This window comes from Piliocolobus tephrosceles, chromosome 4, assembly GCF_002776525.5.
Source record: "Piliocolobus tephrosceles isolate RC106 chromosome 4, ASM277652v3, whole genome shotgun sequence".
Taxonomy (NCBI): domain Eukaryota; kingdom Metazoa; phylum Chordata; class Mammalia; order Primates; family Cercopithecidae; genus Piliocolobus; species Piliocolobus tephrosceles.
The window spans coordinates 122,760,448-122,782,868 of NC_045437.1; the positions used below are offsets into that span (position 1 = coordinate 122,760,448).

The 22,421-nt window shown below is 40.4% G+C and overlaps 1 protein-coding gene across 7 annotated transcripts in view; it reads right to left on the minus strand.

Moving 5' to 3' along the window:
• The window catches only part of TENM2 (teneurin transmembrane protein 2), a 1,213,529-nt gene that overhangs the window by 494,538 nt on the left and 696,570 nt on the right, over positions 1-22,421 (minus strand). Inside the window, exon 1 of one of the 7 annotated variants that reach the window (XM_023218894.3) lies at positions 20,362-20,624. The exons of the other annotated variants lie outside the window; for them this stretch is intronic. Coding sequence (XP_023074662.2) covers positions 20,362-20,500 — 139 coding nt within the window. The 5' untranslated portion in view covers positions 20,501-20,624. Of the gene's footprint in view, positions 1-20,361; positions 20,625-22,421 lie in introns of those variants that run through there. 7 annotated transcript variants of the gene reach the window in all.

Consider the following 22,421-nt stretch of genomic DNA (forward strand, 5'->3'; position numbering starts at 1 on the left):
AGCAAGTACTATTTTGTCAGGAAGCTGAGGGCCCCAGTTAAACCTAGTTCTGTATTACCAGCAGTCTGGAGACTTATTTATCTGTAAAATCTCAGGATATTTTTTTCCAGCTGTGATGGGAAATTCTTAAGAGAGAAATTTTATCCGACAGTTTCCTCCTGCTTACTTCTTGCAAGGTGGTCTTGTAAGATCTCACATCCTGGCTGGGCACTGTAGCTCACGCCTGTAATCCCAGCTCCCAGCACCTTGGGAGGCCGAGGCGGGCAGATCACCTGAGGTTAGGAGTTCAAGACCAGCCTGGCGAACATAGAGAAACCCCCTCTCTACTAAAAATACAAAATTAGCCGGGTGTGGTGGTGCATGCCTGTAACCCCAGCTACCTGGGAGGCTGAGGCAGGAGAACTGCTTGAACCTGGGAGATGGAGGTTGCGGTGAGCTGAGATTGTGCCATTGCACTCCAGCCTGGGCAACAATAGTGAAAGTCCATCTCAAAAAAAGAAAAATAGGCCGGGGGAGGTGGCTCATGCCTGTAATCCCAGCACTTTGGGAGTCCGAGGTGGGCAGATCACGAGGTCAGGAGATCGAGACCGTTCTGGCTAACATGGTGAAACCCATCTCTACTAAAAATACAAAAAATTAGCCAGGTGTGGTGGCGGGTGCCTATAGTCCCAGCTACTCGGGAGGCTGAGGGAGGAGAACGGCTTGAACCCCAGAGGCAGAGTTTGCAGTGAGCTGAGGTTGCGCCACTGCACTCCAGCCTGGGAAACACAGCAAGACTCCGTTTCAAAAAAAAAAAGATAAGAAAAGAAAAAGGAAAAATCTCATACCTAAAGAAGCCCCAGCGCATTCCCTGGACCACTTGCAAATTGGGCAGCACTCACTGTCTCAACAGATGCACTGGAGGGAATTTATCATGGATGTAGACAGTTTTAAGGAGATGTTTTGAGAATTATTTCAGAGAAAATCATGGACGTGGGGACCCAGGCTTGCTGCTGACAGTCCTCGAAATTCCTCCTCATCCACCATTCTGCACAGAATACATTGGTAGGGCATTTCTGAGACTTTGTCATCCCCTCTTGACCTAGTGATTGGATATTACCTATAGTTTCTTCTCATTAACTTGGAATTCTCAAATTCCTTTTAATAAACCATCTTAGACCACCTAGAGGTATCCATGTATGAATTAAATGGATGTAATGGATGTTCATCTATTAGATATTTGTGTACCTTTTCTAGAGTTGACTATAAGAAAGACTCTCCCTAATGTAGCTATTGAGATGACACATGGTGAGATGAAAAGGGTAGTCGGATTAGCACCTGGGTCAGTGTATCCATGTCCAGGTCTAAAGAATACCATGGAGTAAGGGTAGGTGGCCAGATCTTCGGACTAATTTGGCAATGCAAGTAATCTCTAAGGGGTGCTAACTGTGATCTTGAGCATTGTGAGATAGATATGTATACATCATACTTTATCTCAAGAAGCTGCCTTCAGGATATCTCATCCGCCTGAATTAACTCCAGCTGAGAATTAATTTTCCTTCCTTCCTTCCTTCCTTCCTTCCTTCCTTCCTTCCTTCCTTCCTTCCTTCCTTCCTTCCTTCCTTCTTTCCTTCCTCCCTCCCTCCCTCCCTTCCCTCCTTCTCCCTCCCTCCCTTCTTTCCTTCCTTCCTTCCTCCCTTTTATTATTGAGATCACAGTTGTTTCTGGTTGGCAGCTGGAGCAGCTCTTTCTTGCAGCAATGTAAGAACCAAGCTTTTGCTGTTGGCATGTGGGTCACCTGCATCTTCTAGGCGTGCCCTTATATTAGTTAATTTGTTAGCTTGCTTGAATCACAGTCGAGAACCCTTCAGCTTTGGTTTGCAGCAATAAATTCAACTGACAGCTGAAATTTGGAACGCTCACTTAATATTGATTCTGAATGTAATAACAAGCGACATGACCTTTTGGATGGTGTAAAATATGGCCGCCACAACATCTGTGCCACAGTTCTTGCTGTTTAGTAATATGCTGTAACAGCATGGAGCTGGCATTAAAGCTAAGCTTTATTATCAAGCAGATCACTCCATCTCTCTGGCTTCATTTAAAAAAAAAATGCTTTCAGCTTCTGGAGCCGAAATCATGTCTAATACTCATTGCCATTTTCAGGACCTAATTTACCCTGCAGTAAGAGAGGGAATGATATCTGGTGACCAAATAGCAGGGCAGGAAAGAGCAACAAGGGTAAGAAAGGCCACCTAACACGCCAAATTCCAAGAGACTTGAAAATGACACAATTATCCATGACAGTAGCAGGGACACTAAGAATTCTCAATTGTATCCTCAGAAAATATCTACGAAGTTGATGTCATTTAGTGATTCCTACAAGATAAGAAAAGATATTTTCTTTTCTCAGCCACCCCCCACCCCATAACAAAAACGATGATTACCAGTGGTACTTGCCCTAATGCCTGAGCATCATTCTAATTTAGCATTGCCCTAGGAAATACTAAACTAATTTTGCTAGGATGGATACAGGGATGTTTGCATCTGATTTACTCTCACTGTTTTTCTTTGAAGTCTTGATATCTTTAAAACATTCTCCAAGTAGGCAGAACATCAATTTGTGCACTTTAAAAAATCCAATTTAAGCAGGTTAAAGATTGTCAAAATAGTCTAACCATATTTCTCCAACAGAATTTTCAACCATGGAGCACACACACAAAAAATGCTAAACTTGAAAGCATTCTATCATTTCAATATATTCCATGGCTCAGATTGGCTCTTCCTTGGTGAATAGTGAGAATTTAAATCTCTTTATCACAAGAGACAGATCTTGAGTCTGAAACAATATAGCATCTTTTTTCACTGCTCTGATATTTTGACTCTGTTTGGTTGAGCCATTTCTGGAGGGTACAAGCACAAAGTTTTAAATCCTATTTCTCTGGAGAAAAGAAAAGAATTAAATCATATTTAGAAAGTCTCCTTCCCTGTAAAATATACTTCCAAAATAAAAGACCTGTCAGTAGTTTCAAGGAGGTTAAACATATGGAAAACTGAGAATGGTTTTATTTGTTCTTCTGGTTAATAGAATACTGATTCTATTTAACATGCAAACCTGGCTATTATAGGTGCTTAAACTTGGCATGGTGACAATCTATATGAAGAAAACTATTAATAGGGTGCTTTTTGTATTATAAACTGCCAAAAAAAAAATGTGGGTCTGATACTTGGTAAGTGTTTTATTCAAAGAAAATGTCGGGCCTGGTATGTAATTGAAAACGTCAGACTTCAAAGTCCTAACATAAAATGAGAGACATTGGCCTGTACCCTTTCCCCAGGGAAACCTAGGAGACTGCCCACTGGGATAACTTCCAAAATGAATAGAGAGCCATGCTGCCTAAAAAAGCTAATCAAGCCATAAGTGTGATGTCCTGACAGTGATACATTGGTCAGGGACAAAAGCTCACCCAACTGACATGCTTTCAGGTAGATTTCCAAGACTGACCTGCAGCTTTCACCCATAATCTCCGCCACTTTTCTCCATTAAATTCCAGCAATTATTATAATATTTTTGATATATTATTTTCTCAAGTGGTATTCATCTTAGGAAAGTTCAGAAATACTGAAGGCCACTCCTAAATTCCAGGGAACACACATTAATTTATACAGACCAAGTTTATTATTCATGCAGAATCATGTGGGTAAAATGTGATTGGATTCTTTTATTGACAGCAGCCCACAACAGATGGCTGAAATGCCACTTTCATTTCAGGAAGAAAGGAAGCTTTCATAGGAAAAAAAAAGGAAGCCTGGAGTTGCAAGGTAAGATCATCCTTAATTATGAGTCCCAGGTACTATATGGCCACCATATTTATATAATTAGAAAGTGCATTTCAAACTAGGGCATTCAGATACGTAGTTCACTGTTAACAGCAAAACACACATGGCGCTAGGTTAGAGGGTCTGTGAAGAGGAGCTGGACCCAGCGAATCAAAAACATTTCAGCTTTAAGATGAGTTTTTGGCTCTGAGTTTAGAATGAATCAATCCTTAAACTTGGCAAGCAATAATTAATTCCAGCAGTGTATCACTCATCTGTGTAATGGCTGCCCCCTCAAATAGAGATCTTCTAAAACTCTCCCTGGTGAAATCAGCGAAGCCATCAGATGCAGCCATATGTTCAAAGCTCAGAGAGGATTGGTCATGAGACAGTTGCCTATGAATTGAGATGTTAACTGCCCAACAAAATTTTAGTAGCATAGGATGAGAGCCATAGAATTGTTTCAATTGTTACCAAGAATGCAAAGGAACAAACAAGCAAAAACAAATAACAAACAAAACCCTACTCCTCTTCAAACATTTAAATCTACTATTTTTCCTTCCTTTTTGAATTAGTACTTGAAGGAATTCAAGATACTGGGGTAGCTTTGTTGCTAGCACCTACTGAGTCCAACAGAAAGGATAAAATGACTAGAAAAATAAGTGAACACACAGACAAGGTAAACAGGCATGAATTGGATTATTCCAACATCCTCTGCTGAGGTAGGATTCAAAACTAATCTGATTATATGAATATTAGGAGCCACTAAGTATCTTTCTGCAGCAATTACCAAGCTTTCACACATAAAAGAGGACATTTCCTTTAGTGCTAGGCTAATCTATCAAGTGTTTAGCTTCAAACTAAAAGTTGAGAGAGAGAGAGAGAGAGATAGAGAGACCCACTGAAGTAGCCTTATAATGTAATGATGTTGCTCTCTTTTTCTCTCTTTTCTCTCCCCTCTCCTTTCTTCTTTTATTCTCTTCCTTCTCTTTGTATTAAATCTCAGAAAGTTATTTTTATTCCTTAAGTGCATTGAAACTTTTTCTGATATCCAATTTTTGCCTTCTTTAAATTCTAATTTTGGGCTTTACAACTTGGAAACCGCTAAGAAAGCTGTACTATCCTCTCTCAGCCATGGTCCTGCCCAGTGGGACCAACAGCCCTCAAACCCTCATTGTAAGCTTCCCTCTGAGTCTTAGACACCCAGGATTCAGTGTACAGATAACCAAAGCTGTTTAGAAGTTTACTGTGTTGTATCCCGTTTACTCTTCCAGCAGTTAGTTTGATTTCTTTTTAATGAAAAGCAAACCAATGGCAGACTTATGTAACAGACCCTATAGAAAGACCACATTGACACTGGATAATAATGCTGTGAGTCAAAGCTCTGTAAAAATGTTAGGCATGCATCAGAGGAAGTGCAACATGGTGGTTACCAGAGCAAGTTCTCGTTTAAATTCCACATCTGCCACTTCCTAGGTCAGGAATGAAGTTAGTTTACCACTTTTGCTTAAATACTGGAATAAGAATATCAATAGTATCTATTACTGTACTAAGGTTGGTATAAAAAGTCAATACAAAACTCCTAACATTGCCTAGGTGGACTGGTTCTTATCACTTCTCCAGAATCACTTTGGACCTTGCTTTCCTTGGCTGCAGCTATTCGTAACTTCTCTCCGTTCCCCACCTGTCCATGTTCTAACTTGTCATAGAGTCATGTATATCCTGCTTTCCTTGTCTGGAATACTCATTCTTAATCACTAAGCCTTTGCTGTTCTGCCCAGTTGATTCCCACGACTACATCACTCCGTCTTCCAACCCATTGAATGGATTCTCCATGAGGTAGGGGTGGTGCCTACCTTTGTTCATCATTCTTTCCACAGTCAGGATTGGAGGGCTTGGCACATAGTAAGAACTCAACAAATACTAGTGCTATCCTGATGCAATGTGTTAGTCCTTGGAGCACATGTTGGGAAAATAAACTTCTGGCAGATGGGATCACTAGACACTGGAAAGATAGAAAGTGGCTTTGAATTTCTCATGTGAACATTCTAGCCATACAATTGTGAATTATAGTGAACAACAAAGTCTGTCTTTACTGGGGAAAAAAACTAGCAAACTTCAGGTTTAGACCCACACCAAGCTCTAATAATCCCACAGGCATCCTGGGTTCACTGGCCATTGTCTTGAAAGCCATGCCTCAATGGACACAATCCTTGTATTCATAGGCAATAGCCCGGGTATTAGTATTCAAGCCTGATCATTTCTCTGCAAATCCAGTGGCTAAATAAATATTTTAATTGAGCCCAGGAGTGTTGACTTGCAGACATAGTATAGAAAAAATCACAGGAAAAATGGGAAGTTGAAGAAGCCTTTTACCTTTGAATGGAATATGATACTTACAAAACATCAATAACAATTTTCTATTGGGGAAAAACCTGTGGCAAGAATAACCGGGTTAGTTTTTAAGTGGCAACTGGACAGAAAAACAAAGAAAACAAAACTGCCATAGTAAGTCAGGTAAGGTAATTTAACTGGATAAAATATAATGCAATTGGTTTTCTGTGATATTAACATGCAGAAATTATCATTAGCCAATGAAAAGGCCCCAATGTCCAAAATGATGTTAAATGTAATCACAGTGATTAAAATGTAACTACATACATTCAGTAAAAAATAAAATGACCAGAGTGAGTGAGGATGTGCCTTTGAAATAACATCAAATTACTTATGGATGAAGATTTCAAATCTCTGTTGAATGGGGCAAAATACTACCAAATCTTCACGAACACCAAACACTCCATAAACTGTAAAGCAATCTCCACATTAATTTCACTGTTTTATGTACATATTCACACAAGTAATGACCTCTATGTATACATTTATCTCTTCATCTTTTTATATGTTTCTATATCTATTTCTTTTCATATATAATGTCTTTCTTATGAGAATATTATTTGCAGTTCACTGATGATAATAACAGCTAACCTTTATTGAGAACTTACTCTAAGATATGTATTGTTGCAAGAGCTTTACATTTATTATCTTACTTAATCATCACAAGAATCTCATGAGAAAGGCATGGCTAATGTTCCCATTTTATAGAAGAGGGACACTGAGGCTCAGTAAGTAAGTAAATCCTCCCAGGTCACACAGTCAGTGGCTTTGCTGGGATATAAATTCAGGCAGTCTAACTTAAGAGCTCGGATCCCCACCACCACTCTCTACCACTTCATAACCATTATGTGCTCCTGATGATTGAGATCATCCTGGAAACATCCCAAATAAATAAAACAAGGCTTCTAGGGCTTTGGAGGCTCCACAGGAAGCCCAAATGTGGCCCTTTCATAGATCATTAAGTCTTATATGGAGTATTTGCACATAACAAACATTTTCCTAATAATCTACATATCTTTTTAAAATTCCAAGGCACTAATGGGGGATGTCACTAAGTTTGGTGGATGTTCAATTGTTTAAAAATAAACCTTACCAACATTCTTAACCTTTCTAGTGGGCTTTCCCATTGCTTATTTCTATAGCATGTAATGATCACACAAAGAACTATCTACTTATGTGGAAGCAAGAAAGGGAAAACAAAACCAATGGAAAACACAAACATAGGCATGTTTGTTGTTTCATATTGTGGGTTATTTAGCTTGGATAATAAATCATTACAATGAATGTCAACACAGCACAGGGGAACGGGAGTAGTTAGTTGCATATGCTAATGGAAGACGTGCATTACTAATAAGGGAGAGAATGAACAACTCTAGCCACATGCTAGTTATCACTGCAAATCTCAAGACAAGCCACATTCACACCGAGCATATGACTGCTGTATGACAGTGCAGGCAAATATTCACATGTCAACAGCAATAGCTCCCATACTCCATCCAAGACTACTGAAGAGTTTAAAAATAAAGCTTTCCTTGTCATGCACCAAGACATCAAGCTTAAACACATCTGCCAGTCAAAGGGATTTTGCCAGTCTTTTACCCCTACAAGTGTGGTCTACAGACTTCAAGTGTATCAGAGTTAAAACTACAAAGAACTGGAATATGATCCACAAGTAAGTCCTGCAGCCTCTTCCTCTAAAATGTTTTAAATCCTGAGATTCTCTGCCTCTCTATTGCCACCAAATGATCATAGTCTTAATAATAAACTAGAGCAGTAGCCTCTTCTCTTTTTGCTATTATTCTTTTGCTTCCTTTCTATCTAGCATAAAATATGGTGATTTTCTTTTATTGTGTTAAAGTATATGTAAGATTTATATTTCTAATCATATTTAGGTGTACAATTCAATGGCATTAAGTACATTCACACTATTGGGCAGCCATTATCACCATCCATCTCCAGAACTCTTTTGTCTTTTCAAACCAAAACTCCATACCCATTAAACAATAACCCTGCAGTCCATCATTTCTCTAGTCCTTGGTAACCACCATTTTATCTTCTATGTCAATCAATCTCACTATTCTAAGATGTCTCCTTTAAGTAGAATCATACAATATTTGTTATTTCACATCTGGCTTTTTGTAATTGGCATAATATTGTCAAGGTTCATCCATGCTGCAGTATGTTTCAGAATTGCCTTCCTTTTTAGGACTGAATAATATTTTGTGGTATGTGGATGCCACATTCGTGTATTCTGTCATCTGTTGACCAACATTTGGGTTGCTTCCATCTTTTGGCTATTGTGCATAAAGCTGCTATGAACATGGGTGTACAAATATCTGTCTGAGTCTTTGCTTTTCATTTTGACAAGTATACATACAGAAGTGGATTTGGATCATATGGTAATTGTACGTTTCATGTTTTGAGGAACCACCCTACTGTTTTCCACAGCAATGATATCATTTTACATTCCCACCAGCTATGATTAAGGGTTCTAGTTTTTGTTTGTTTGTTTGTTTGTTTTTCAAGATGGAGTCTCACTCTGTCTCCCAGGCTGGAGTGCAGTGGCACGATCTTGGCTCACTGCAACCTCCACCTCCTGGGTTTAAGCAATTCTCCTGCCTCAGCCTCCCAAGTAGCTGGAATTACAGGCATGCACCACAACACCCAGCTAATTTTTTTGTATTTTCAGTAGAGATGGGGTTTCACCATGTTGGCCAGACTGGTCTCGAACTCCTGACCTCAGGTGATCTGCCCGCCTCAGCCTCCCAAAGTGCTGGGATTACAGGCATGAGCCATCACACCTGGCCAAAGGTTCTACTTTCCCCATATCCTTGCAAACACTTATTTCCTATTTTTAAATTCTTTTGATAATAGCCATTCAAATGGATGTAAAAATATACTTTGTAAAGACAGAAACTGAACTAAGAAACATCCTTTGATGGCTTCTAATTGCACTTTTGATAAAATGATAAACTCTGCCATGGCTACAATGCCCTATGTGATCTGTTATCTGATAATTAAAGAAATGTGAATTTCTTTAATTCCATATCATCCCACTGTGTCCCCTTGTTTTGTGCTAGAATGCTTAGCTCCATTTAGTGTTCTAAATATGTAAAATTTTTCCCTACGTTAGAATCTTTGCACATATTAATCCCTTTGCCATGAAAACTCTTTCCCTCTCTATTTTGAAGGTGGGCTTCGTCTCACCCTGTCTGAGCTTAAATACCACCTGGTCATCAGTTGTTCCAGTGGCTCCCCTCATCATGATTTCTTCTCTCTTCCTGCTCTTTTTTCACATAACACTAAAATAAATATTCAGTTATAATACTTTTACTTGTTCAATTATTTTATTGTCTCTCTCTCTCTCTCTGTTTCTAGGGATAAATCCTATGGAAAAAGAGCCCAGATCTTGCCCATTGTTGCAACAGTGTTTGCTTGATCCCCAGAGTCAAACAAAGTGCTAGACACACAGTAGGTTTTCAATACATATCAATTAAGTTTACAAGTGATTGACAGAAAAATGCAGACCTGTGAAGAGAATACGGTAGCAGGCACCATGATAACATGATAATATCGCTTGGTTCTGAGAAACGGTTAGAAAGAATGTGTCCTGTGCATATATTCATCAGCCCTGGCAACAGGCTCTGTGCATCTTTGGCCTGAAAAAACCACACATCTCAATAACAATGGGATCAATTTTGACATTAACACGAATATTACCAAAGCCCAAGAGATACATTTAAATTCACCGAGCTCCACGGCAGATAATATAAAAGCTCTAACTTGCTCTCTAGAAACAAGAAACTTTCACTTATGGCTTCCCAGCTCGTGCTAATCCTGCCCATTAGGCCAAAATATTGCATTTTACACAGGATGCAAGATCATACAAGAGACTGATGTAATACTTAGGCACAAAACCAGCTGGCAGATTTAACACTGAAATCTCCTTTATTCAGAAGGTACAAATCAAGCCCATGATGCCTTTTTTGACAGATTCCTGCATGTTCCTCATTATGGATATATGAAAGAAGGCAACTCCACATTCTGGGGCGCAACTCTAACCCCCTGCATTTGCATACCCAGTCATTTGTAAATGGAAAGAAGCACATCCCAGCATTTGCCCAGAGGTAAATGTTTACTCCGAAAGGTGACTTCTGACATTGACAATAATGTCAGTTTTCCATCTGCATATTTTAAGGTAATGCATCCTCCCTTTAAGTGCTTTCCGTTCAGCTTCTTGATTTTGCTCTTTCAGTGAGCACTGTGACACCCAGACCTCTAGGTCTCAATTTGAATAACTTTCTGGGAGGAGTGAAAAATGCAATAAGGCTTCTCGCCAGCCCAAAGACAGGCACTCAGGTTGCAGAAAAGTGAGCACTGAGACTGTAGTCCTTTCATCTTCCTTACCCCACCATACTCAGCTTGCGAAGGGCTAAAAGACTCACCCCAGGCTGGGATGAATCCTTCTCTAAAATGTGGTATATCCCTGGAGATCTCTCTGGAACATTTGCTCAGGTAGCTGAGCAGTTCATCAGCATAGCAATTTGCCCAGTCAGCTCCATCCATCAGAGCACAGGAGTGTGGCTGGCAGAGGGGAGACTCAGGGGACAGCTCCCCGTGGGCAGGTAGGGAATGCACATTCATTCAGAGATCATAAATATGCATCTTGGCCCTGATCTTCTCTGCATGCGGGTAATAGACTGGAGATAGTAAAGAGTCAATCCTCACCGGCCCACCATCTCCACGTGCCGCTGTTCCACCTAAGAATGCGCTCTATTTTGATCTAAAGAGGCAGGTAAATTTGCCTTGTGTAACTCAATGCACTGTCTGAAACACAAAGGCAAGAGTGGGAGCTCTCTCTAGCTTCCAGATCACAGAGCTTACAAATCACATTCAACAGAGGTCTCTTTCTTGAGAAGCTACGATTTGCCAGGTGAGATATGACAATAAGACAGGCTTTCTTGCTCCTTGGAGAGCTGACAATCTAGTCAATTTAAATTAAATTGCTAAGTTAATTTAAATAGGATATAAGAAGCACTATGATGGAAAAAACAGATGGTGTTCTCAGAGCAGGGATGAGAAACCTTACTTAACTGTGGGTGGCAGGGGGAAAGGGAGGGTCACTGAAAAATTTTCAGAAGTCAAATCTGGACTAGGACATAAAGAACGGATAGCAGCATGTAGCTTAAAATTGGGGTATAAGCAGTGGAGGGAAGACTCAGCAGTCTCCCAGATTTACCCCTAACAATATATATATTTTTTCTCTTTGCCACAGCTGGAATGTTAAGTTGAGAATTTTTCAGCATCTCCCTGTCTGCCAGATCCTATCTGAGATGCCTACGCTAAGAAGCCAACACAGAGACACGCAATGCAGACTATCAGCAGGAGTGGCTTGGAAATTCTGACTTGTATTGATTGAGACACCTTCCCACGAAGAAAGCTGGGATTAGTAATAAGTTGCTTGTCAGTTACTCATTGGCTTCTTTGCCAGGCAAGGATGAGAGGGCTAAAGTTGAAAAAATAAAAGAAAGAAAAAGGGAAAAAATGCTCACTATAAATTAATGCTTGTCAAGCTCAACAAGTTGGAGAGCCGGAGGAAGGCTTAATTAAAGTAAACAGACAATTTAAAGTGAGGGAAGTTCAGCCTACCTAGAAGAAAAATTCTAGGTATTAAAACAAATTCATGAAAAGTTAGAAGCGTGCACTGCCATTTATCATTTATTCAAGGCATGAGTTGTAATGAAGTTAGCAAACTCTCCCCAGATTTGATGTTAGAATGACTTTGGTTCTTAGACAATGCTGGGCAATTGAAAACAATTGTGCTTGTGTCTGTGAACAGCAACTTTCTTTCTTTTCTTTGACTTTCCTATTCCCCTCCCCACCAGAAACATTATGCTACTAATAATACAATCTTCATTCAGCAGGCAGTGGCTCAGTATCTCAGCTGGTTGTGGTGCTTGGGGACATTTGACGTTTGCTGATTGCTTGGGAGCTTGAGGCTGCCATTTGAAACTATCAGCACAAAGAATCTAACGTGAAGGAATGAAATGATTTAGACTTGTGCACCGGGGAAAGCCTCTTGGTAAAAGTTGTGCTCTCTGTGGTCCACATAGGAAAGAAATAAAAAGACCACACCAGACAGGATGGAACATGAACCAAAGTATCCCAAGTATTACTTCTTAAAAGATCCTTTAAAGCATTCACTTGCTTTCACCACATTTTTCTCTAAGCAGTGAGCCTTGCACCAGCTGCCTTCAGCAAGAGAGCTGGAATACACTCTTGTGACTTTGAGTGCCAATATTTAATAGTGTGTGCATTAGGGCCACAGTCCTGGTTTCCGGAATTGCTCTACAGGGAGAAGTCAGGTCAAAGAGTAAGTGTGAACGGGGAATTTATAAGTTGGATAATCAGTGATAATGGAAAAGGAACAAAGGGTGGAAAAAAAAAAGTCTGACAGTTCAATTGAATTTTGGTAAAGTATTTCCTGCACATGGCAGCTGTTCTGTAGCCCCAAAGACAGCAGCTTTTGGAGGTGAAGATGTAGAGGACTTGTAGAAATTCTTCTGGCCACTCCTGTAGGAGGAATCTTGATTGCCTTGCAACCTCTATGTAAACTTAAAGAAGTGTTTCTTTAAACTGGGTCAAAGAAAGGGGAAAAACACCTTGCTTGCTGTTGCTACTTTATAACAGATTGAATACGTTGTGGTGGTAAATCTGTCAAAGACTTTGCCTAAGCACAGAAGTGAACTAGCACAGCAAAAGCCTTTCTGATAAGCAGAGATCAATACCAGGAGAATATCTAAAATTGGCTTTTCATGCCTAACCTCACCATTGCCAATTGACAACTAGAGCACTGCAGACTGGAGCACCTGCTTAAATCACACAGGGTTTCACATGGGCAAAAGAAATAGACAAACATAATGAGAGACAGGGAGGGAAGCATCCCTCTGGAATACGATTGGCCATCACAAATGTTATGTGTTCTTTTTGATCCTTAATGTAGTTTAGTCTACATGATAAAGAAGCTTTGATGCTTTGTGCAGTTGAAAAGCAGAATATTAGACCTAAGTTCCCCCACACCTAAGAGTGAAATAAAGGTTTTTGGGGATGTGCAGGAGGGGATCTTTTGTCCTCCTAAAGAGCCAGGTATATTCTTAACTCACTTGTAGAAAACCTTACAGCTGTGTATCCATGCATGTGCATGTGTGTGTTTATATGCACGTATGCATGAGAGAGACAGGAGAGAGAAAGAGACTAAAAATTAGTCACTTTGATTTTCTTCCAAAGAGTCATCTGAGAATCAAGAACTATGTGTTTCTCAGGCTAGCCCCAAGTTAGGCAGTGCTTCTGCATCTGCTTAATTCTTTCTAGCTGAGGCGCTGGTTCCAATGGCACTCATAGCTCACTGGTTGAAGCTTATTGATGATTCAAAGTTGAGAAAACTTTTTCAATCAGCGATATTGCTGGATGTGGCCCTTCTGGCACTATCTCTGTGCTTCCATCTCAGGCTCAGCAGATATACGATAATTGCTGAATGTGTCTATGGGAGGAGGAATGGCAAGGCCACAAGAGCTCTGTACAGCTTCTCAGAAGCTTGGGGAGTGAAGTGAGAAATTCCAGTTGCCTTGGAGGGTCTGGGGATGCATTCTGTGACTTCTCATTAGGCCTATGGTCCTCACTCCATGGTCTGCAGAGCCATTTGTGGTCTGTGTAGGTGCTACTTGATGGTTTTCATTTTATGCTTTCAACTTAATAATTTAAAACTAAAACAATGATCAGTTAGAAAGCAAAACTTCCCTTTTGATATTTGATATTTTGATGGAATATGATTTTAGGATTTTTTTTTTCTAATAGCAGTCCATATTTCTCAATGTGGAGAAATACAATATTGGGTCTTTTTTGGAGGCTGAAGAATTTCTTGGAGTGGCTTCTTCGGGACACTTGTTTCCTCATTTATTCTGCCTACCATGTATCAGACAGCATTCTGAGTTCATGGGGTAGATCAGTGAACAACACAACCAAGTTTCCTGCCCTGGTCGAGCTTATATGTTAATGGGTAGAGGCAAACAGAAAATCACATAATCAATAATTACACAGCATGTTAGAAACTCAAATGTGCCACAGAAAAACAAAAGTAGAAGTGAAAAATTAAGCAGGGGAGAGGAAACTGGCAGCGAAGATGGTGGATGAGAAAGAGGATGATCTTTCTTTTTAAACAACTTGCTCAGAGTAGGATTCATTTTTACAAAAGACAGAAGAGGAAAAGCAGCAACTTTAGATAGGAAAAGGCATTCACTCACTATCTTAGTCACCCATAGACCTGGACATTTGTGCCACAGAGATATTTAGTGGGTCATTGTTGGGCAAGGACATGGACATTGCAACAGGACATGAACAGAACAGTAAGGCCGGGTGCGGTGGCTCACCCCTGTAATCCCAGCACTTTGGGAGGCCAAGGTGGGAGGATCACCTGAGGTCAGGAGTTCAAGACCAGCCTGACTAACATGGTGAAACCCTGTCTCTACTAAAAATACAAAAATTAGCTAGGCATAGTGGCAGGCGCCTGTAATCCCTGCTACTCGGGAGACTGTGGCAGGAGAATTACTTAAACCTGGGAGGCAGAGGTTGCAGTGAGCTGAGATCATGCCATTGCACTCTAGCCTGGGTGACAGACTGAGACTCTGTCTCAAAAAACAAACCAATAACAAACAAACAAAAAAACACCCAACAACAACGATAAGAAGGCAGCTGCCTGTGGAACCTGTTGTTGACACTTACCTATTTACAAGTCTACCTAAATTGACTGGCTGTCCACTCTAGGGACAATTACTAACGATCAGAATCAGGCCAATAATAAAAATTCTAATAAAGGCAAAAGAGAAAACAAGGAGAAAGGGAACAAGTGGGAGAAGCCTCGGTTGCCTGCAATTGGATGTTAGGGCCTAAGTCTAACTCACAGAGGCCACAGAGCACCATGCACTTCCTCCTATGTCCAATGCCTTCTAACAGTGTATTAAATTCTTTCCTTGCCTGACATAAAGTAATAACAGAGAGTTGTCACCATCCTGAACAACGAAAGACGGGATGACTTAATTTCTCTTTCTTTCAGAGGCATGTCACAGTGCCCTATTTAATGATAGGAGAGAAGAAACTTGTTCGAGGTAAGAGAAGTCACAATTTATTGCACCCTTAGGGAGACCAGGAGCTAAGCCATTGAGGATAAAATGCGCCATGCAGAGTTTTAATCAATGAAGAGCTGGGCATAGCATTCTACCTGAATAAGTCAGTTCAGAAATTTAGCTCCTCTCTCCAAATACCCACAGTGACTACCCAGAGATGTAGAGCTTGAGTATAGCCACTGCTTTAGTAAGCTCAGGTAAGACCATGCTCAAGTATAGTCAAGTTCACGTTTCTGAATATTCATCAAATATGCAAAAGAAAGAATCAATATCTGAAAAACAGAATCTATGTTTTTTAAAAAAATCACACTTTATTTCACACTTTGCAGCTAAAGAAATACTGTCTCCAGGTGGGGTTTGTCAGCACTTTTGTAAACTAACTGTTGCATCATTATTTTTGTAGGAACATCCAGGCTCATGGCTGTATCTCTCAACAATAGATTGATGGGGCAACAGCTTCCATGGCCTCCTCCCAGGTCAACCAGCCAGGAACTGGACACCTACCCTGCTGGAAGGGGGCTGATTCACAGCCCTCCCAGGTGGATTAGAGCTTCCCGGCACATCTGGGCTTGTCCATCATGATGTTGTCTACATTCCTTTCCCATCTCTCCTCACATCCCTTGGTGACTCATACATACCCCCACTTACCTGCACCTCCCCACTTCCCCTGTAACCCTTCAGTCTTCCTGGGAACTGATGACTTTATCCTCATGAAATTTTATGACAGCGTGCAAGGCTTGAGAAAATCTGAAAATTTTTCCACTTACAAAATCAGAGTCCTAATAAATGTTTCCATGTACAGAATGTGAGTCCTAACAAACAGCAAACCCTCATAAAAGCTAACATTTATGGAGCACTTACCATGTGCTAAGCACTTATGAACATTTAACACCCTTATATGTGCTAAATTCTTTGAAGGAACTGATATGATTTAATCTCCACAATAACTTTATTGTTATGAAAGAGGACACTGAGACACAGAGAAGTTAAGCAACTTGCTAGTTAATTAATCTAGTGTCAGAACAGGGATTTGAACCCAAGTAATCTAGTATGTGTCAGAACTGGAATTTGAACCCTAAGCAACCTGCTAGTTAAATAATCTAGTATGTGTCAGAAGTGGGATTTGAACCCAAGATGTTGAGTCTATGTATTTAACCACTGCATACTACTGTTATCTACTATCAAAATTATTGTGTGTTTATGAAACAATTATATATTTATTCAAAGTATCAAGGTATCCATGGTAAAAGCAGTATGGTGGAAAAGCAAATAGAGTAGGGTTAAGGAGATGGAGAACTAACTGGGCTGTAGTTTTAGCTTTAGCTGTTTCTGTATCAATCAAGGTTCTAGCATGAAAGCAGATGACACCCAAACTTGGCAATATGAGAGAGTTTAATAAAGGGACTATTTAAACAGTTGCAATCAAGGTTTTTGGCAACCAGAAGTTATGGCAGTGTACACAGCTCAAGAAAATCAGCGAATTTTTCCACTTACAGAACCAGAGTCCTAATATATGTTTCCATGTACAGAATGTGAGCTTATAAAAGCTAACATGCAATGATCTAGGGCTAAAAAAAGGGGAAATGATTAGAGGAATCCAGAAAGAGAAGACTGTATGGAGAGGGCTACCTGGGAATATCTGTCTCAGATACAGAGAAACAGCCAGCTATAGTACAATGACAAGGAGGAAACTGGTAGGAAGTGTCCCTGCCTCTATCTCTTCCACTTTCTATCTTCTGATCTTTGGTCTCTTCCCGTTGAGCCAATCCAGCAATCAGCTAGAGGTTAGAGCACCCACAGATCCAGTCTATAGGGTCGGCTTCCAGGGCAGAGAGCAAGATATTGATGGATTGAAAGAATGTGAAGGACAAACAGAAAATATGCAGCACAGTCATCATCATAGTAAACTGGGACAAATCTCAGCCTCCCTGGGAATTGATTTCTTGGTCATCATAATGAGACTATAAGGACCACATACAATTTAGACTGCCTTCCAACTCTGACATTGTGAGGTTTTATGAACCCACCCTTCATCAATTTCCTAAGAGATTTTCAGGATTACTTTTAAAAGGAGAGTATAAAAGATAACCCCACAGTGCAAACTCTGGTAGTATTCTACAACACTTTGTACTTGTGTGTTGACAGATGCCTGAAGGCAGACTGTGGTTGAGGTGGAAGGGCATTTGTCCTGCTATAGGGTAACCAGGGCATACTTGAATGCTCTAAGAAAAAGACTTCAGAATATTAAAATTGTTCCAATAAAGAAATTCTTGTAATGTGAAATCCCTTGCTCTCTTTCTGAAGCAAAAGAAAGGGTATATGAGATTAGAGAAATGCAAATCAAAACCACAATGAGATACCATCTCATGCCAGTTAGAATGGTGATCATTAAAAAGTCAGGAAACAACAGATGCTAGAAAGGAGGTGTAGAAATAAGAAGACTTTTACACTGTTGGTGGGAGTGTAAATTAGTTCAACCATTGTGGAAGGCAGTGTGGTGACTCCTCGAGTATCTAGAACCAGAAATACCATTTGACACAGCAATCCCATTACTGGGTATATACCCAAAGGATTATAAATCATTCTGCTACAAAGACACATGCACGTGTATGTTTACTGCAGCACTATTCACAATAGCAAAGACTTGGAACCAACCCAAATGCCCATCAATGACAGACTGGATAAAGAAAATGTGGCACATATACACTATGGAATATTATGCAGTCATAAAAAGAGAATGAGTTCATGTCCTTTGCAGGGACATGGATGAAGCTGGAAACCATCATTCTCAGCAAACTAACACAGGAACAGAAAACCAAACACTGCATGTTCTTATTTATAAGTGGGAGTTGAACAGTGAGAACATATGGACACAGGGAGGGGAACATCACACAGTGGGGCCTGCTTGGGGGTGGGAGGCAAGGGGAGGGAGAGCATTAGGGGAAATACCTAATGTAGATGATGAGCTGATGGGTGCAGCAAACCACCATGGCACATGGATACCTATGTAACAAACCTGCACATTCTGCACATGCACCCCAGAACTTAAAGTATAATTTAAAAATATAAAAAACATAAAAATATAAAAATAAAAATAAAATAAAATAAAAAATATAAAATAAAAAAGTATAATAAAAAAATAAAAAAGAAAGCGTATATGAGAAAGTACTGCCAAAGCATATTTGGAAAACCCAAATAGAGATGTCTCACATGATTTCATGGGGATCTATGTCAGGGCAGTTTAAAACCCACCTTGTGTTCTCTCAAAGAACCAGTGGCCAAGCGCAACTGGTCACTGAATGCAGTTGTTTGGTGGTATGGCTTTGGTTGGAGGAAAGCCAGGGGTGGGAGTGGGAGGGGTGACCTTGTCTCCCTGGATCATATGGGGCTTATCTAAATTGTCCTACAATGTGTTCCTAGGTGCTTGGTGAGCTGCTGCTCCCAGTTCTCAAGGTTTCTCGTTGGCAGACTTTTGAGAAAACACTATGCTTGTTGAAATAGAAGACACAGAGTGTCCACGAGGGCATCTGTCCTCCCTAGCTTCTGGGGATACATGTCCTTGTTCCCAACATCTGACATAATTGAAGTGTGGGGTTTCAAAGGATGAGGGGATTTCCTCCTGGAGCCTCATATCTCTTCTACTCAGATGGAGGTAAATGAAATTGCACCAGTGTAGAACCATCACTTTGTTTTTTCCAGACTCATGAGAGGTACTATTAGCTCTATCAGATCTACTGATGATTTTCTCCTTAAATGAGGGGAAACCGATAGCATCTCAGGAACTCATGTTCCTAAGCCAAGGGGGCAACAGAAGTGTGTGTATGAGCTTGTGTTGTGGGGTTGAGCTGTAGAAAAGAGAGGTGGGGCATGCTGCAATTAAACTCATTCTGCATCGTAACTGTGCCTGGTGTGGCTTAAGGAAGCAAAAAGGAAGTGGGATATATATATATATATATATATAATACAACATGGAAACAGCAACTCATGTCTGTTTGATTGTGCGTATACTACCCACAGTTCATATACATAAAAAAACAAAGCTTGAGACTTGAAATGGGTTGAAATACCAACATGTCCAGTTCTAAAGGTGTGGCCCTGGATGAGTCTTTTGCCTTGAGTTTCCTTGTTTAAAAAAATGGAGCTAATTACAATTGGAATGAATACCTACCCTACAGGGCTGATGTCATAATAAAATGAGAGCAACTCAGTAATACAGTGAAGATACTCTGTAAAACACACATTGCCCTAGAATGTGAGAGGTTATTACCACTCCATTTATATTGACGAGGCAGCAGCACACCCTTTGAAGGCAAATGGTACACCTGAAGATTTGTCAACAAACCCAGCCACCTGCAGCAGAAGACACCAGGAGTTTCACAAAAATCTGTTCAGCATGCTAAATAACACATAGAAGCAGCAAGACTAATCCATGTTTTGAAGAAAATTCGGCTAATAGAATGGATCATTTCCCCTATCTTCCTTTTGCCTATTTAAAAAATGTCTTAACACCAAGCTACAATAAAGGGTAAAGCCAATCCCACGTTTTCATTAGTACACAGAGAGCTACCGCAAATAGGTCTCTGGAGAGTGAAAAAAATGTGACAGATGCAGACAGAGTCACTTGAAAGAGTATTTCAGCAGTAGACACAGGATGCTTGACTTAACAGATGTTTACAGTTAATAAATTCCATTTTACATTTATATCTATTTTCACAGAATTTTTTTTTCTGGTGAAATACCTGGCAGATATCATGAAGGTAGCAGAAAAAATTCAGATCAACAACCTGATAGGAATTAGAAATTAGACTCAGTGAGAAGAATTCACAACTACTCTAAGACAGCTGCGGTGCGAAATCAAATAGTTTCACCGTCTAGTCTCCCATCGCTCCCTTGGTACGCACTGAAGGGTTAAAGTAAATACTCCAACTAGTCTGCCAGTGAGGACAGGTCCTTGCAAAGCCCCATCTGCATGCACAACCATTATCCTTACCCAGAGACTCCATCACAACCTTCCCATGGAGAAAACTCACAGACTGAGGTGAGGTACTGCCGGGTCTCCATAAGAGACGATCTGGCTTGCATTCAATGATGCCAGCAACGCTAATGATCAGGAGAGGTGGGCTCACCATCAGCGTAAGCTGGGAATGGGCTGCTCTTCCTTTTGTGTTTCCCTCTAACTACAGAAAATCACCAGCAGTCCCAGTCTGACACAGCTGAGGCCTTCTCCAGCTGGGAAGGAAAAACATAATAGGCAATATCTGCTCTCCCCCTCCTCCCTTTCTGCTCCCTTCCCTGTAGACTGCCTCAGCATGAGGTTCCTGAGGAATTAGTTGGGGAGGACGCCTCCCCCGCTGACAGCCAAATGCCAACTGCAAGTCCTGCCCATGTAATGTGTCTGACATTTCTGCATCTTTCTGGGTTAACATTGTTTGACACAGACTTTTTTTTTTTTTTTTTTAATATCTCTTAAAAAGGTTTGTTCAGGTGCATGTGTGTACGTGTGTGTGCAGGAATGCACAATTTCTGTTGTTTTCTGGCATCATTGTGTATACTTAATTTTTTTTAAAAAAATTATTCTCTTAGTTGCTGACAATCTCTGCTTTGGCATTTCCATTTAGGCAGAAGTAATTGGTTTCAGAAGGCTGAAAACCCTTATTTGAAACCATGTGCGCATTCCTGTTGACGGATGCCATAGAATGTTCAAATATCATCTTCCCTCAAGTAAAACAAGCGTTAAAATCCAGAAGGACGAGATATGATTGACAGCACAGCATAGTTACATTTTAACTACCTGTTGTGAAATTATTTTAAAGTACCTGTATGTGAAATAGGGTCAGTTCTCCTTCCTGGTCGGTTACCTTGAGATACATCTGATCAGGTTTGAAAGGGATTATTTCTCCTTTCCTGTACTGGAAAGCACTTTACCTTTTTTATTGTGTTTCCTAACGCGCAAAGGGCCAATAAAGCAGAGATCTCTCTCCGACATTCACACAAGGAGCAGTCTCTGATAGGGAAGAACAGAAACAGCTATCCATCATGTCTGGAAGGAAAGTATAGTTACAGTCTGCATACCCCAAAAGTAGGGCTTTTGGATATTTTTGTAATTTTCTTTTGTGTAAGGGAATGTCATAGTGTAGCTGCTGAAGTGGATATTATCAACATGGCAGACAAAGTAAATTCCACCAGGAAACAATGTATCCCAACTCCAGATACTGTGAGGAAGGAAACAGGATGGCTATGCATGGTTACAGCAGAATGACAGAGGGAGCATAATGGCTCATTACCAAAGACTGGCATACCTGCAGGAAGGTACCTCTGCCTGCCTTAGGTACTACCACAGAATCTGTTATGCACCATGAAATACACCACTATCAGTGAGCTCTTCAAAGACCATTCTGGAAACCCAGGGGCAGAAATACTATCCACCTATATGATGGCCACCTGGAGGCAACATGGCAGCATGTTTAAGCCTCCCAAATTGATGACAAGACAGGCATGAGTATGAATCCCAGCTCTGTCACCTACTATCTGTGTGATTTTAGGCAAGTGGCTTACCCACACTGTGCCTCAGTTTCTTCATCTGTAATATGGGGGAAATAATAACAGAAGCAACATCAACAGGTTATCATGAAGATTGCATTAATACATGTAAAAGCACAACTCATTGCTTTTCACAATCAATATTATCAACATCCAGTCCCTTCCTAATTACTCTTTGCACAAGGGAAATTAGATCCCATCCTATTCTTGGCTACATATTGTTGTCAGAAATTTCTTCTCCACACTGAGCCCAAATTAAGCTCCCGGCAATTTCAATCGATTTACCCCGGTCTATTAGGAAATACAGAGCCAGGGTAGTCTCATTTCTTTTCCTCTGACAGTTCTCCACAATATTTGAGACAGCTGTCATGTATCCCTAAATCTCCTTCAGACCAACCCTTCCCAGTTTTTAGCAACTTTTCCATACATAGCAATTTTCCTGGGTTTTCTTCATCCTTATCAGTTTTCTTTGGATGCATTCAGATTTGTCAATATCCTTAAATTGCATAA